Below are 17,756 nucleotides of genomic sequence, written 5' to 3' on the forward strand. Positions count from 1 at the left end.
ATGAAGATCATTTTCATCACCCACAAATTCTTAAGTTAGCCTCCGGTACACACACCGAATGGATTTTAAACAGAGATAAAAAAACACAATGAAATTTACCAAAGAGTAACAAAAAAGTTGTTACAAAGGCAAAACATTAACGAACAAATAAATTCACGCTTTACACCAGCCTCCGATTTAAAAATTAGAACATTTGTTTTAATACCCAATTTTAACACTCAAAAAGGAATTTCTAAAAAATTACAGCCCCTTCGTAAAGGACCATACCAAATAATTGCCAAACCCACTGATGTCACATATAAAATCACCGACTCAGAACAAAAAGAAATTGTTCAACGTCGAAACAACCTATTACCTTATTACCCAAAAGAATACGCACTACGCGAACTAACTCAATTGTATTCTTTCACAGGTTTAAAAGTTATTCAAAATTACCCACATACGGAAAATAAAACAAAGGAACAACATGACATTCACCTCGAAAACCAAAATAAAAAATTAACTACAACAAAAAACAATACAAAAAAGCTAGATCAAAATACACCACAAAAAGAAAGAAAAAATAGAAAAATGATAGAAAAAACAATACCTCAAGAACAAATCGACAAATCAGAACATAGAGAGTCATCACGACTTAGAAATCAACCACGTAAAAACTATAAAACATTCATTCCACAATCTAAAATATTAGAGAAAGTCGAATTTCAAAAACAGCTTTAAATTTATATTTAATAATTTTTGTACCTCTGAAATATTTTGAACTTTCATTTTTCAAAATAACATGCTGACAAACACGCAACGATTCTAGTTCATAATTAGCCAATAGGATTCATCCAATCCGTCACCTTCTCTAACTCTAACACAGATCAACTAGACGAACGATATTAAACTCCAGGCATATCTATAACTATAACTTTGCGACCTCCAGGTCAAAAATATGCAAACCATTCCAACTTGACAACTAAAATAAATATCACCATAATATCATAACCCTCACTTATCTAATAAACCAAAGATCAACAATATTTCCCCAACTCAGACCTCAAATACTCCCCAAACAAATATGTTAAATTAGCCTAAAGTAAAAGAACGACCATTTTAATTAGCCTAAAGTATAAAAATCTCAAAGATACCCCAGATCATTTGAAAAATGAAAATAAAGACAAAGAAGACCTCCCGATCACCATAAAATTTGCCCCCAACAATTTTTCACAAAACTCGACCCACTTGTCAAAAAACCAATAAATAATTCGACCACACTTGAAAATTGCCTCAAACAACAAAAAATATTCGATCGAGAAGCCATTTCTTAAATGCTCTTCTCTCGACCAGTTACCGTAATTCTAAACATTCTCGCAAACTTTTTCACAATATTTAAACCTTTCATCATATTTCTTTTTGATACCTTTGAATCTTTTATAATAATCTTAATCATTTTTTGCAATATTTTTTTAATTTTCTATTCCATATTTGAACTATACCTCCAGCTTTCGAAAGCTATTGACTATATCCACAGGTACGATTCACAAAACTTATCTAAATGATACGAACCATTTTTAGTAGAACAGATATTTTCTTACTATATGTAATTTTTATAACATTTCTATCATCCCTCATCTTGACAATATGCAAATGTATAAAGAAAGCAATCATCACATTCGCCCTAGCAACAATCCTCCTAATTCTTTTTCTAGAAGAATACTATAATAAACATAAATTTTTCCACTAAAAGAATAAATAAAAAACCATCAAAAATTGCTAACCAACAATCACTCAGTCAGTCTTCACCGACATCATCCCAAAATAACCCAACACCATCTTCAACTACCCAAAACCCCCAAACATCCACACGAATTTCTTTTCAAGATAACCCATATACCTTTGAAGAACGACACGCTCGCTTATCAGAACCACTAGAACCAGTTCAACGACAAGCACCTCTAAGTGAACCAACATATAACTTATACCCAACATTACCACAAGAATTAAGTAGAATACGAAATCCTAGTCAAAACCAAAATACAGTAGAAATAAATAGACAAATTATACATCCTCGACGAAACAGAAATTTTCAAACTCCCCGAGTTCATTTTGATATACCCCAATCCCCATCACAAGGTACTCCAGAAAACCCCATTGGTATATTACCAGAAACTTCTACGCTTCTTTCACAACGTAGAACCTCAAGCCTACCCTCAGATTACTTAGGTTCAACACCAACATCTGAACAAATCCGTGAAAACCCCTTTAACCCCACAAACCAAACATCACGACTACCATACTGGACAACACATTCATTCACACAAGGTGAACCAAATTTAATCAATGATCCAATAGATATTTCTACGGATACAACAACATCCTCATCACTACCAGAAACATTATCACTACCATCAACACCATCACTAAGCCAGATTTCATCACCGCCTTTTAACTTAAATTTCCCAAATAACCTCGACGCTAGATATCGAGAACAATCATCAACAAATATCCCTTTAAGACTAGACTGGAATACATTCACAGCACCTCCACCATTATTTGGACAACACCTAGAAAGTAACCGACTCCATAACTGGGCACTAAATAGACTACAATATAGACAAGACATTCACGAAGACATTCGTGCTCATAACATCCAAATACTCCAACAGAATAGTCTACAATTAAAATTTGAAATCACGGTTAAATTAAACAACATTACTCAGCATCCCTATCCATTAAATCCACCAAATATAACAGCTCAATCCCTACCACCACCATTTATAAAAACTGAAGTAATATACAAATACGACAGATATATTAAAAAAGACAATTGGTTACATCACATTTTATAACCCATACTCAGGATTATCATACACATGTATATTCTAAAAATATTGATTTTTCTCCAACTCTTTTTTCTAGTAATCTCCAATCAAAACATAAACCCTTCCCCCCGCACAGGACCCCAAGATTTATTAGTAACACATTACGATTGTGACGAAAACGAACAAAAAACACTACACAAATATGCAATAAATCAAGTATCACAATGCGAAACAGAATCACAAGCCATAGAAACAACAAATGTAATAGCGACACTTTATTCAAAAGCCCGAGCAACAACAGTTGTAGGATATAAATTCACAGCAACATTTTCTGAAAAGAAAGTACATTGTTCACAAGTCTCAAATGGAAATAAAAACCGACTTGACCACGAATCATTCTACCAGAGTAATATAGAACGACTTTTACATCTCAATCCCGAAGATTGTAAAAACGAGTTACTCAGACTAAATATCACAAAAAATAAAAACACAGACAGAAATTTAGTATATTTCCAAGTTTTTTCAGATTCTGTACATCCAGCAGAACTTGAAAGATATCAAGGACATATAAAACTAGACAAAAAATATCCATACAACGGCGCACACGGAAGATTAACTTATGACATACACGATAAACACTGGATACCACATATTGGTATAAATAACCCATCAAACTGCAAAGCAGACACAAAAAATAAAGGATATCAAGAAATAATGTTTTTCGATTGGAAAATACAACTCGAAAAAATACAACTCACACGCGATTTATCAGACAACACAATGATCTATCAAGGAATTAGATTACCTTGTAAAAACGATCAAGGCTATTGTGACCCTACAACTTGAACACAAGCAACAATTGTTTGGTTCCCCGAAGACACATGTACAACATTTCAAGTAGCAAAAATACACGCTCGTATGATAAAATTTCACGAAAAATATTTTATACAGTCCATTCCATATGAACAAGTAAACCCATCACGAAAACAAAGTTCTAATTTTAGGAACATACACAATATAGAAAATAAATTGACACGTTTTCAAATATATCAAGAAACAGAACTTGCATGTAAATACAGAAACCCACTTCACAAAACACAATACTCTGAAATATTAGTTGAATACGAAAAAGGATTCGACATGACCACTGGAAAAATAAAAATCGACCCATATGCCACAGGTCATCCTCCAAACGAAGGAACATCATATATACCAGTTAATTTCCAAAAAAGTAAAGGTCAACCCGGTGGACATCTAAAGCCCCATGACACTAGAAGCACAAATTTTTTTCAAGAACTATCACTAATGAATAGTACATATTTCGGTAATATCCACTATGATATTCACTTAGATATGAAATTAGACTACACAATTAGCCGAATTTTTCAAGAAATGTCACTCTCTGAATTAGAAACACTTCACCAACTATGCGAATTAGAAAGAACACAAATCCTACAATCAATTGCATTAGCAGTATTAAAAATACCCTACGCAGGATATTTATTATCAGGCAATAGATCAAATTTTTTAGATTATGAAGGAAACATTTTATAGTTTTATACCTGTACCAAAAAAGTATCACCACTATACGTTTTTGAAGATAAACGATGCTATAAAAGAATCCCTATCTTTTATAAGAATAAAGTACACTTCGTTGACACACTTTCAAGACGAACCTATTTCTGGGATACCGCAGTCCCATGTGGATCAGAAAATAGCCACAATGTAGTACAACTGAACCCCGATGAAGATAAATATTACCTTCTTACCCCATATCCTACATTAATGCAATCACTCAAAAAATTTTCACCTGAAAGCATTAGAGCTATTGTTCGAAACCCAAATATTGACTTACAATTTCCCTTAGCATATAATTCACAAATCACGACAACTCTAGGAATGTCACCATATGAAATGGTTTTTAATCAAAAGCCAAGCAAACCGATTATGTTTACAGCAAACTCTCATAAAAATGCACAAAGTTATTGTCAACCGAATAAAGACTCAATTTGTTATAATCTACCTCTACACACACACGATGAAGATCATTTTCATCACCCACAAATTCTTAAGTTAGCCTCCGGTACACACACCGAATGGATTTTAAATAGAGATAAAAAACACAATGAAATTTACCAAAGAGTAACAAAAAAGTTGTTACAAAGGCAAAACATTAACGAACAAATAAATTCACGCTTTACACCAGCCTCCGATTTAAAAATTAGAACATTTGTTTTAATACCCAATTTTAACACTCAAAAAGGAATTTCTAAAAAATTACAACCCCTTTGTAAAGGACCATACCAAATAATTGCCAAACCCACTGATGTCACATATAAAATCACCGACTCAGAACAAAAAGAAATTGTTCAACATCGAAACAACCTATTACCTTATTACCCAAAAGAATACGCACTACGCGAACTAACTCAATTGTATTCTTTCACAGGTTTAAAAGTTATTCAAAATTACCCACATACGGAAAATAAAACAAAGGAACAACATGCCATTCACCTCGAAAACCAAAATAAAAAATTAACTACAACAAAAAACAATACAAAAAAGCTAGATCAAAATACACCACAAAACGAAAGAAAAAATAGAAAAATGATAGAAAAAACAATACCTCAAGAACAAATCGACAAATCAGAATATAGAGAGTCATCACGACTTAGAAATCAACCACGTAAAAACTATAAAACATTCATTCCACAATCTAAAATATTAAAGAAAGTCGAATTTCAAAAACAGCTTTAAATTTATATTTAATAATTTTTGTACCTCTGAAATATTTTGAACTTTCATTTTTCAAAATAACATGCTGACAAACACCCAACGATTCTAGTTCATAATTAGCCAATAGGATTCATCCAATCCGTCACCTTCTCTAACTCTAACACAGATCAACTAGACGAACGATATTAAACTCCAGGCATATCTATAACTATAACTTTGCGACCTCCAGGTCAAAAATAAGCAAACCATTCCAACTTGACAACTAAAATAAATATCACCATAATATCATAACCCTCCCTTATCTAATAAACCAAAGATCAACAATATTTCCCCAACTCAGACCTCAAATACCCCCCAAACAAATATGTTAAATTAGCCTAAAGTAAAAGAACGACCATTTTAATTAGCCTAAAGTATAAAAATCTCAAAGATACCCCAGATCATTTGACAAATGAAAATAAAGACAAAGAAGACCTCCCGATCACCATAAAATTTGCCCCCAACAATTTTTCACAAAACTCGACCCACTTGTCAAAAAACCAATAAATAATTCGACCACACTTGAAAATTGCCTCAAACAACAAAAAATATTTGATCGAGAAGCCATTTCTTAAATGCTCTTCTCTCGACCAGTTACCGTAATTCTAAACATTCTCGCAAACTTTTTCACAATATTTAAACCTTTCATCATATTTCTTTTTGATACCTTGGAATCTTTTATAATAATCTTAATCATTTTTTGCAATATTTTTTTAATTTTCTATTCCATATTTGAACTATACCTCCAGCTTTCGAAAGCTATTGACTATATCCACAGGTACGATTCACAAAACTTATCTAAATGATACGAACCATTTTTAGTAGAACAGATATTTTCTTACTATTTGTAATTTTTATAACATTTCTATCATCCCTCATCTTGACAATATGCAAATGTATAAAGAAAGCAATCATCACATTCGCCCTAGCAACAATCCTCCTAATTCTTTTTCTAGAAGAATACTATAATAAACATAAATTTTTCCACTAAAAGAATAAATAAAAAACCATCAAAAATTGCTAACCAACAATCACTCAGTCAGTCTTCACCGACATCATCCCAAAATAACCCAACACCATCTTCAACTACCCAAAACCCCCAAACATCCACACGAATTTCTTTTCAAGATAACCCATATACCTTTGAAGAACGACACGCTCGCTTATCAGAACCACTAGAACCAGTTCAACGACAAGCACCTCTAAGTGAACCAACATATAACTTATACCCAACATTACCACAAGAATTAAGTAGAATACGAAATCCTAGTCAAAACCAAAATACAGTAGAAATAAATAGACAAATTATACATCCTCGACGAAACAGAAATTTTCAAACTCCCCGAGTTCATTTTGATATACCCCAATCCCCATCACAAGGTACTCCAGAAAACCCCATTGGTATATTACCAGAAACTCCTACGCTTCTTTCACAACGTAGCACCTCAAGCCTACCCTCAGATTACTTAGGTTCAACACCAACATCTGAACAAATCCGTGAAAACCCCTTTAACCCCACAAACCAAACATCACGACTACCATACTGGACAACACATTCATTCACACAAGGTGAACCAAATTTAATCAATGATCCAATAGATATTTCTACGGATACAACAACATCCTCATCACTACCAGAAACATTATCACTACCATCAACACCATCACTAAGCCAGATTTCACCACCGCCTTTTAACTTAAATTTCCCAAATAACCTCGACGCTAGATATCGAGAACAATCATCAACAAATATCCCTTTAAGACTAGACTGGAATACATTCACAGCACCTCCACCATTATTTGGACAACACCTAGAAAGTAACCGACTCCATAACTGGGCACTAAATAGACTACAATATAGACAAGACATTCACGAAGACATTCGTGCTCATAACATCCAAATACTCCAACAGAATAGTCTACAATTAAAATTTGAAATCACGGTTAAATTAAACAACATTACTCAGCATCCCTATCCATTAAATCCACCAAATATAACAGCTCAATCCCTACCACCACCATTTATAACAACTGAAGTAATATACAAATACGACAGATATACCAAAAAGACAATTGGTTACATCACATTTTATAACCCATACTCAGGATTATCATACACATGTATATTCTAAAAATATTGATTTTTCTCCAACTCTTTTTTCTAGTAATCTCCAATCAAAACATAAACCCTTCCCCCCGCACAGGACCCCAAGATTTATTAGTAACACATTACGATTGTGACGAAAACGAACAAAAAACACTACACAAATATGCAATAAATCAAGTATCACAATGCGAAACAGAATCACAAGCCATAGAAACAACAAATGTAATAGCGACACTTTATTCAAAAGCCCGAGCAACAACAGTTATAGGATATAAAATCACAGCAACATTTTCTGAAAAGAAAGTACATTGTTCACAAGTCTCAAATGGAAATAAAAACCGACTTGACCACGAATCATTCTACCAGAGTAATATAGAACGACTTTTACATCTCAATCCCGAAGATTGTAAAAACGAGTTACTCAGACTAAATATCACAAAAAATAAAAACACAGATAGAAATTTAGTATATTTCCAAGTTTTTTCAGATTCTGTACATCCAGCTGAACTTGAAAGATATCAAGGACACATAAAACCTGACGAAAAATATCCATACAACGGCGCACACGGAAGATTAACTTATGACATACACGATAAACACTGGATACCACATATTGGTATAAATAACCCATCAAACTGCAAAGCAGACACAAAAAATAAAGGATATCAAAAAATAATGTTTTTTGATTGAAAAATACAACTCGAAAAAATACAACTCACACGCGATTTATCAGACAACACAATGATCTATCAAGGAATTAAATTACCTTGTAAAAACGATCAAGGCTATTGTGACCCTACAACACGAACACAAGCAACAATTGTTTGGTTCCCCGAAGACACATGTACAACATTTCAAGTAGCAAAAATACACGCTCGTATGATAAAATTTCACGAAAAATATTTTATACAGTCCGTTCCATATGAACAAGTAAACCCATCACGAAAACAAAGTTCTAATTTTAGGAACATACACAATATAGAAAATAAATTGACACGTTTTCAAATATATCAAGAAACAGAACTTGCATGTAAATACAGAAACCCACTTCACAAAACACAATACTCTGAAATATTAGTTGAATACGAAAAAGGATTCGACATGACCACTGGAAAAATAAAAATCGACCCATATGCCACAGGTCATCCTCCAAACGAAGGAACATCATATATACCAGTTAATTTCCAAAAAAGTAAAGGTCAACCCGGTGGACATCTAAAGCCCCATGACACTAGAAGCACACGTTTACAAGAACTATCACTAATGAATAGTACATATTTCGGTAATATCCACTATGATATTCACTTAGATATGAAATTAGACTACACAATTAGCCGAATTTTTCAAGAAATGTCACTCTCTGAATTAGAAACACTTCACCAACTATGCGAATTAGAAAGAACACAAATCCTACAATCACTTGCATTAGCAGTATTAAAAATACCCTACGCAGGATATTTATTATCAGGCAATAGATCAAATTTTTTAGACTATGAAGGAAACATTTTATGGTTTTATACCTGTACCAAAAAAGTATCACCACTATACGTTTTTGAAGATAAACGATGCTATAAAAGAATCCCTATCTTTTATAAGAATAAAGTACACTTCGTTGATACACTTTCAAGACGAACCTATTTCTGGGATACCGCAGTCCCATGTGGATCAGAAAATAGCCACAATGTAGTACAACTGAACCCCGATGAAGATAAATATTACCTTCTTACCCCATATCCTACATTAATGCAATCACTCAAAAAATTTTCACCTGAAAGCATTAGAGCTATTGTTCGAAACCCAAATATTGACTTACAATCAATTGGAATATATTCAAAATCCGATATACAACATCTCATTAGAACACAACAATTCCAGGAATTATTAACACAAATGGACACTATACAAAGACAATCAATTGACCAAAACTTACGGAAACTTGCCGAAACAGCAGGATTTGCAGACATTTATACACAAGATTATAGCGGATATTTTAAAGACATTAAAGACTATATATATCTCAACGGTGAAAAATACCGACCACAAGATATCTCACCTATAAATATTTTTAGCTTTGTTACACTCAAAAATGAAATTCTTGATTTTCTAGGATGGCCCTATTACATCTTAGAAAAATTGTTTAACGCAATTTTTAACTTTATAGGATTTCTTTTCTCACTCTTAAAAGGAATCTATAATACATGCGCTATACACACACAAGTAAATAGACAAGCAAGTGTAGCACGCATCTTATTTGCAGGATTTTTTGGAATTTTTTCATCATCAATAAACAAAATTCTTTTAGACGCACAAATAAAAGAATATTTCACAAAAATAGCAACAAGACAGAACACATATGACGAAGAACATAACAATGTAGACATTACGCCTACAGCACCACAGTTACCACCCCTACCACATAACCATCCATTATCACTAGTCCCACGAAATTTTCGAAATTTAGCTATAACACATACTCCAAATTTCAGACCAACCATATCACAAAGTCCCATTCAACATATAATGACACACAATTCACTAGATGAAAATACATATGAACAAATTATAGAACAACCACATACAACTGCTTTTCAGTCTCAAAATAATAATTTTTTTAGCTCACGATGAGCCGTTAACTTGGATCCCTACACCGCTCAAATTCCCACCCAACCAACCTCAACACTCCAATTACAATTATTCCACTTTTTGCTTTCCCGCCACCCGATTTCCCAAACAATAATATAACATCAGGCATGAATTCAGACACTAATTCACATAACTCAGTTTTATACTCCATCTCACAACTCAATAACCCAGATATTGAAACCCCTGATGAATTTGCCGATTCTGAACCATCTCCATCCAATAATTTTCAAACCAATCCCTCAGTTTTTTCGAAACCCTCTTTTCAACCAATCCCACCATATAACCCACTCCCATCCATTTCCACACCCTCCTATGCTTCACAAGTTACCCCAACCTACTCTTCACTTCATTCAGATCGATCATCCAATTCTCCAGACACCCCCCAAATCTCCCAAGAACTAGATAATTTTATCACCTTACAACAACAACCCTTCCACCTTGACACCTCAACTATAAACCAAATTTCATCAACCATAGAATCATCAAACCCACCTACCCCTACACCCTCTTCAGCTTATACCGCATCACTAGCACCATCATCCACATCCACCGAATCATCACTTAGCACTAATAGAGCTTACCGCACTTTCAAAAGAAAATTCCCAAACCATCCATTTCCAACAAAACCAGGAATAGCTCGAGAATATATTAATCACCCAAATCACACTAACACGAAAGGTTTTTTAGCAATCACCCTACCTTCATTTCCACAATATACTTTGAACACTCCTAAGGACACTAACGACACACGTAGTTTTGTAGATGAACAAGTTATAATGCCTACACTTCATTGGACATCATATTATCATTTTACTAACCCCCTTTGCCTACCTTTATCTAATACTCACATCGATATAGAACGAAATCAAGATATGCTATATCGACTCACTACACCACTAACACATAGACAATTTACTTACATCGGATATAAAAAATCACTAAAAACATACACTGCACCCCTAGCTACCGAATATACGCTAGAATATTACGATCATAACATCATCCGAACTAACCAAGACCAATTTTTAGATGATGATCGCTTCGCTAACCCACAAATCACAGAAAAATTTTTCATCAAAACACCATATGTTTTTACACTCAATATATTTGATCGCAAATTCGACCACATCATTTCTGAAGCACTAACCGACACACAAGCTAACGAAAGTTTCAAAGAAAGATTTCAATTATTTTCACTAACCTTTCACTTCCTTGCACCACATGAACGAGATTTGCACTGCTCACACGACATTATGTTACGCACTAAACAAACCCACACATATACATATTACCGCTTTATACAAAATCACTTTGACCTACACACTCCATCAAGACAACCACACCATCGTTTTCAATTTATTAACTCTAAATACACACCACCATTTTTTCTTAACTTCACATATTGCATCAAAGATACTAACCTTCACGGTATTCTTCGCAATTATGATCCCATAACCCAAATGTATATTTTTTGTCCCATCACAAAGACCTTCAACGCAGAAGAATCCAGACCCTTCCTTATCCCACTTGAATTTGTTCAACCTATAGAAATCCCCATATTAGAATTCATCCACAACACTAAATATAACCACAAATTATATAATCTCATCCAAAACTCACCTTATGATTTTGCAGTTGGCACTGAAGAACTAAAAACCATTAAAGCACTTCAATTGCTTTGGCCACTGCTTCAAAATAAAACCATCATTCGCATACTAGCAAAATTACTAACAAACTCCGACATAATCCACGACATCTTCCCCCACGGTTTTTTCCCCGACGACTAACAGGTAAGTATAATTTATACATATTCTTAACTAATAAATTTAAAATAAAACACTAACCATTCTTTATCCATGTTTTATTTAGATTTTTAGTCTTCATCTCACGATCATCTGCAAAATGCACAAAAGAAAAATAAAAAATAGAAAACTTCTTCAAATTCTTAAAAACTCTATTAATATTTTACACTAGATAAATTCAATAAAATTCATACCAATGTAGTAAATTAATTTATAAATTATTCCCCCAAAAGCAGTAATTCTAATAATGATGAAAATTTGTAACTTAATTTTTCCCCAAAACTAGCAGTAAAATTGAAATTCTATGTAGTAAATTGATAAAACGCAAATGCAGTACTAACCTTTTGATATTTTCATTCACTCGCACAAGAATTCTATCCAAACTCGCACAAGCTCGCCCACGAAGATTTGTTTAAATAATGAATTTCAGTTTTAAATTTTCACACTCAACAACTCTAACACACGATAACAAATTTCAAACTTTCCTTTAACCCTGTTGGAAAGGAATTATATACTAAACAAAACTAACCAATGCAGCTTACTAAACACCACAACACATAGAATAACAGCATGACTAAGAAAAGGAAACCAACGGTACCCAAACCGGATTAACCCAGTTTAAAACTGGATAATTTATTCTTTTGAAGACTATTATAAAGTCTAAGAAAGAAATAATAAAACACCAAAAAGTCGAAAGACAAACCCATACCAAAAACAATTTGATTTTTGAAAAAAGGACACAACCAACGAAACATAAGAAAAACCACAATAAACCCAACATAAAAAGTTATCACATAACAGGACCTCTCACAGAAACCGCACGAAATCATACTCCCACTCCTGGCCTAACCCACCAGAGAGGACGTCCTGAGCATGCTCTATAGCCGGCCTAACCCACCGCGCTACATCCACGCTTTGTGACCACACTCCTATTTTTAATAAGAGGTACTCAAGGGTGAGTAACTCTTCAAAATAACCGAACTAAAACAAAAAGCTTTTGTGAAAACAACTAACCAAAATCATAATTAAAACACCAAACTAATAAAAATTTTATAAAATGTAAATTATACCTTGCAGTATACAGATCAGCATACAACACCAAAGACGAACATCCAAAGACAAAATGACCCCAATACACTCGAAAAAGAATGGCCAACCACAATCAATATGCCGCCCACAATCACAACTCAAAGGATTTAGAGTACGACTTGACTTCGCAGAAAAGGACTTCATTGAACTAGACCAATGACCACCTCGATGTTCAAGTATACGTACAGATCCGAGTAACCAGGCATCCCCTCCACGCACAATCTCCACGCCATTCCCAGACAAGGTCAAATACAAAGAAGTTCTCTACATGAAACGAAAAAAACCTGTCATAGCCAACCATTCTGAAATCAGATTTGAGTTTGTTGCGAAAACCCAGTCAGTGTCATGAGAAGACACAGCGATTGAACCTGGAACTTCTCTAACAAGAGAACCCAGAAGAAATATGATGTTCGCCAAATACCAACGCACATCATCCATCCTTTGAATTGCAGAAAGACTATTCTAAAAAACTCTGTAAAACCCGGATGGGTGGAACCTGATCTAAACTACATTTTATGATTGGATAAATTAGATATTTTACCACTGTAAAGTATTTAATATTAACCAATCATGATCCATCAAACTAACAACCCACCTATTTGTAAGTGCTGGAATTACTTGTAATTTCAGCACCAGAGAGATTTGAATTTAACTTAGAAATTAGTTGACTCTCCAAGAAGACTTCAACAGCCGCAATAAACCAGTATACCCTAGATCTATTGAGCCTAGCAGAGACTAGTTAAACACCCTGAGACTAGATAGTATAAGAGTAAGATTAGGATCGGTATTAGACTAAGAAGTTGCACGAATCTATCCGGCCGAAAATAAGATAGCGTGACGAGCAGACGGTGTACCCTATCCGAAATTACTCTATGAGTTAACCACATCGGTCCTAACTCAAAAAGCAATTTTTCTAGCTTGATTTATAGCTCGGGATATAAGTTCCTGCATCTCTGAGTAAAATTAGTCCAATTTTGTAATAAAAATTTCATTTACATTTATCATCATAGGGGGGGGGGGGTATAATTGAAAAGATCCGATAGATACAGGGCGGCGGATCTAGGATTTACTCGAGGGGGGGGGGGGCGGATTTTCAAAAAATTTTGGAAAATTTTGACGATTTTTTTTTTTTAGGTCGATCAGATTGATTTTCCGAGCTCTCCCAAAGCAGTAAAAAGACCCTGTTTTGGCCAAATTTTCTGCGCCGCAGTCAATTTTTTGAAAAAACTGGTCAAAAAAGCCGTTTTTGGGCACTTTTTGGAAAATTTTGACAAAAAAAAACGCGTTTTTTTGGCGCGCGCTCCCCCTCAAAGTTAGTATATATTGGCGCCCAAGGCGCCTTTAGAAAAATTTTAGGGTCGGTCGGCCAAAAATGGATTTCTTAAAAAGTACCAAAGGGGGTACCTTTGGGTTGGCAGGGGTTCGAATCCCTGAAGGGGGGGGGGGTGTCCGCCCCCCCCACCCCCTCTTAAATCTGCCCCTGGATAGATACCCTATTTTTCAACAACTTAGGATTAATTATACAAATATAACAATTTTAAGGATTCTGTCAAGGACTAACCTTTTTTTGATGTTCGCATTTGCTTATCTTGTCTCCATAAAAATCGAGCATTTTCTCATACAACGAATAGTTATGGCTCTTTTTCCTCCCACCTGGAAAACTATTGTTTGCGTTATCTGATTGTTATGAAATTTACATGCGAACTGAGTAAGCAACTAAGCCAGGATGAACATATTTGGTCTTCATACCAAAACTTTGTAAAACCGCTCGTTACACCCTCAATTCGATGATCATGCTAGTTGGGGGGGGGGGGGTTTGGTTAAAATTTAAACAAAAAAGGGGTGCAATCCGCGTTTTTTTATGCCCCTTAAGCCAGCGCGCAAGTTGGCCTTGGCCTCATGAAGCAATCATATAATTATTTTTTAAGACCATTTATCCACGGGGGAAAGGACCAACACAAGAGCTGTACAGCTCATCACGGCGAACCGCTGTTGTGCCCTTGCTTAAGAACTAAATGCAATTTTTTTGGTTATTTTTCTGGGCTGGGTAATTTTGCTTCACCCTCAAGCAACGAGCACGGATCATGGTGGGCCTCGAACATCCGACCTCTCGGTTGAGAGGCGGGGACGTAACCACTTCACCACCGCTCCCCGGTTTCATTTTTATTTTCACGGATCAATATTGAGTTTAAAAGTTTAATCCAGGGAGTGTGACTCTTGGAAAGAGAGGTGGTCAAAAAGAGACTCAACATTGGCGAGAGATGCTGGCCAAACGCAGACAGCCAATCACTATGTGGCACTACCTCAACACAGACATGGATTGACACAACTCATGGCTTATTCTGTTCACACTTTTGACCTCTGAGCTAAATTTATCAATCTAATAACAGAAAATGAAAACTAAATCTTCTCTGCAATAACGAATAGCTTACATATGACTGAAAGTACGAGTTATACTAGTAAAAGGATTTCTGTAAATTATCAATTTTTAAATCCTGATTTTGAAACATAATCGAAAGTGCAAGAAAGAGTAAACACAAGTAAATAGAATATCCTTATAAGTTCAAAAAAAACAACAAACTATTCAATAAAAAAAACTGCTCCAATTATCAATTTTGATAAAAAAGTAAAACTTTAAGAACAGCAATTTGCATATAGAAAACAAGAAATCATATAAGAAAGCATAAAGAAAACATAACATGCAGTTTTCCTAAGTACTCTAACTAAATGACAAAAAAATTTTCCTGCAATGATGCTAATCTAGAAAGCCGCATTGGGCTGTCTTTTTGATGTTAAATGTTGTTTTAGTTTTAGAAAATAATGTTTTAGTTTTGATAAAAATTGACCTAAAATGTATAAGAAAAGCTCAAATTATGGTAACTAAATGTATTAGTTAGCACGAGCTAACATCTTCCACCCGTAACGGAGCGAGAACGGGTGCCAGTTTTTTGGTCGGTCGGTTGTACTCGACTTTTTGACGTTTGAAAAAAAAGGGTTGCGAAACGCCGGCGTTGCTGTAATTCACTGTGGTAATTCGGGCCGACGGGTAATGACCACGAGGTTTGGCGTCGTCTACTATCCGCACATTATTGTCAGTCTTCAAATTACATTCCAATAAAATGTACCCATTAGCACATTTGTTCAGTTTCGGCACATACTCTCTCAGTCGACGGGTCTAAGTCGAGTTCGCATACAACTGAGCACGTACGTGCGCATTGCTTGCGGTGATCAAAGTCTTCCTCTCAACGGCGAGAAGCTCACACAGTTTTTCCATAAAACAAGATTTCGTGTCAACGCTTCGCGATCTCATTTGATGCTAACAAGAAATTGTTTAGCGAATGCTCCACAAAGCAAAACTTTGTTTGAAGGATCTCGTCCGTTGATTTTTAACAACCTTGAATCAGATAAAAAAACTCGTTTCAAGCTAAGGACTAATCTCTACCAAACGCCACCGTAATTTGTAGCACTGGGTGAATTGAATTTCCACAAATTTTGTTTATGAACGAATAGTGCCAGTGCATGCATTTTCCAATTCTCGATGCATTTTAGAACTTTTTTGCCGAGACGACAAAGTTGATTCCGTTACCGACCAGATGAAGGTGGGACCAATGAAACCAATGAAACCCCCAACCCTATGACACAAGAATCTGTGCCTAGATGGAAATTCTATATTGACTGCGCATAATTTCATGCTCGTAAGTATTCGGTTTTAACGCGTTCCGTTTTTCAACAAAAAATGGACCAAAATAGCCAAATCCGCATGTGGTGATAGACGCTGGCCGATAAGTTAAACGCTCTTTTGGTAAACCAGCCATCATTGACTTGACTATGTTTGCCTTGCGTTTTTGACCAATAATGCAGGAAGGATCAGAAGGAAGCAATGAGCTCCAAGACAGCACAAGTGTTTGTATAATCGCCCGAAAACTATCGATACACTGATGGTTATGCAGAAATTCAAGGAAAGTTAGAAATGAGATGACTAGAGAATGACGGTTAATTTAAATTAGGAGATGCTTGCTTTCGAACTCAACGGCGGCGACAAAGCGGATACAGCCAGTAAAACGATAGCACTGGAGCAATAATTGGAGCGATGAGTTAGGTTAGCAAACTCAATATACATGCGGTTTCACGCTGAAATTTTGGAAACGAGCCATGTTTTCCCCAAATGAGTACTGGCTTATTAGTTTTCGTATTCGAGGTGAACTTTGAACCGTGTTCCGTGTCTTTGTTGAGATCGTAATTGTTTCTTTTGAGATGAACTCGACAGGTAATTTGTAAGCCTAGTTGGAAAGGCCAATTGCACCTGAAATTTTTGCTTTACACCCTGAACTAGTGTTGTCATTGCAGTTTAAAACAGCTTCTGAGAACTGTTAACTTTAATCATTTTACACAAGAAGAAGTTTTTTAAAGACTTACAATTCTGTAGCATCAGCGAAACCAGGTTGGGAAGCTGCTAATTGAAAGCAAGACAGAAAATTTTTTGCAAAAAACTAGGTTTCAAAACTTTTTAAAAATATTTTCAGCTTAAGAAAT

At 35.0% G+C, this 17,756-nt stretch overlaps 2 protein-coding genes across 2 annotated transcripts in view; both read left to right on the forward strand.

Moving 5' to 3' along the window:
• Positions 1–15,668, forward strand: part of LOC134847661 (uncharacterized) — a 69,123-nt gene extending 53,455 nt beyond the window's left edge. The window contains exon 12 of the mRNA XM_063864823.1: positions 15,429–15,668. Within this exon, the coding sequence (XP_063720893.1) occupies positions 15,429–15,547 (119 nt within the window). The 3' untranslated portion in view covers positions 15,548–15,668. The remainder of the gene's footprint in view (positions 1–15,428) is intronic.
• The window catches only part of LOC134848127 (copine-5-like), a 546,303-nt gene that overhangs the window by 124,658 nt on the left and 403,889 nt on the right, over positions 1–17,756 (forward strand). The window lies entirely within an intron of this gene.

Source organism: Symsagittifera roscoffensis, chromosome 6 (genome assembly GCF_963678635.1).
Source record: "Symsagittifera roscoffensis chromosome 6, txSymRosc1.1, whole genome shotgun sequence".
In the NCBI taxonomy this organism is placed as follows: domain Eukaryota; kingdom Metazoa; phylum Xenacoelomorpha; order Acoela; family Convolutidae; genus Symsagittifera; species Symsagittifera roscoffensis.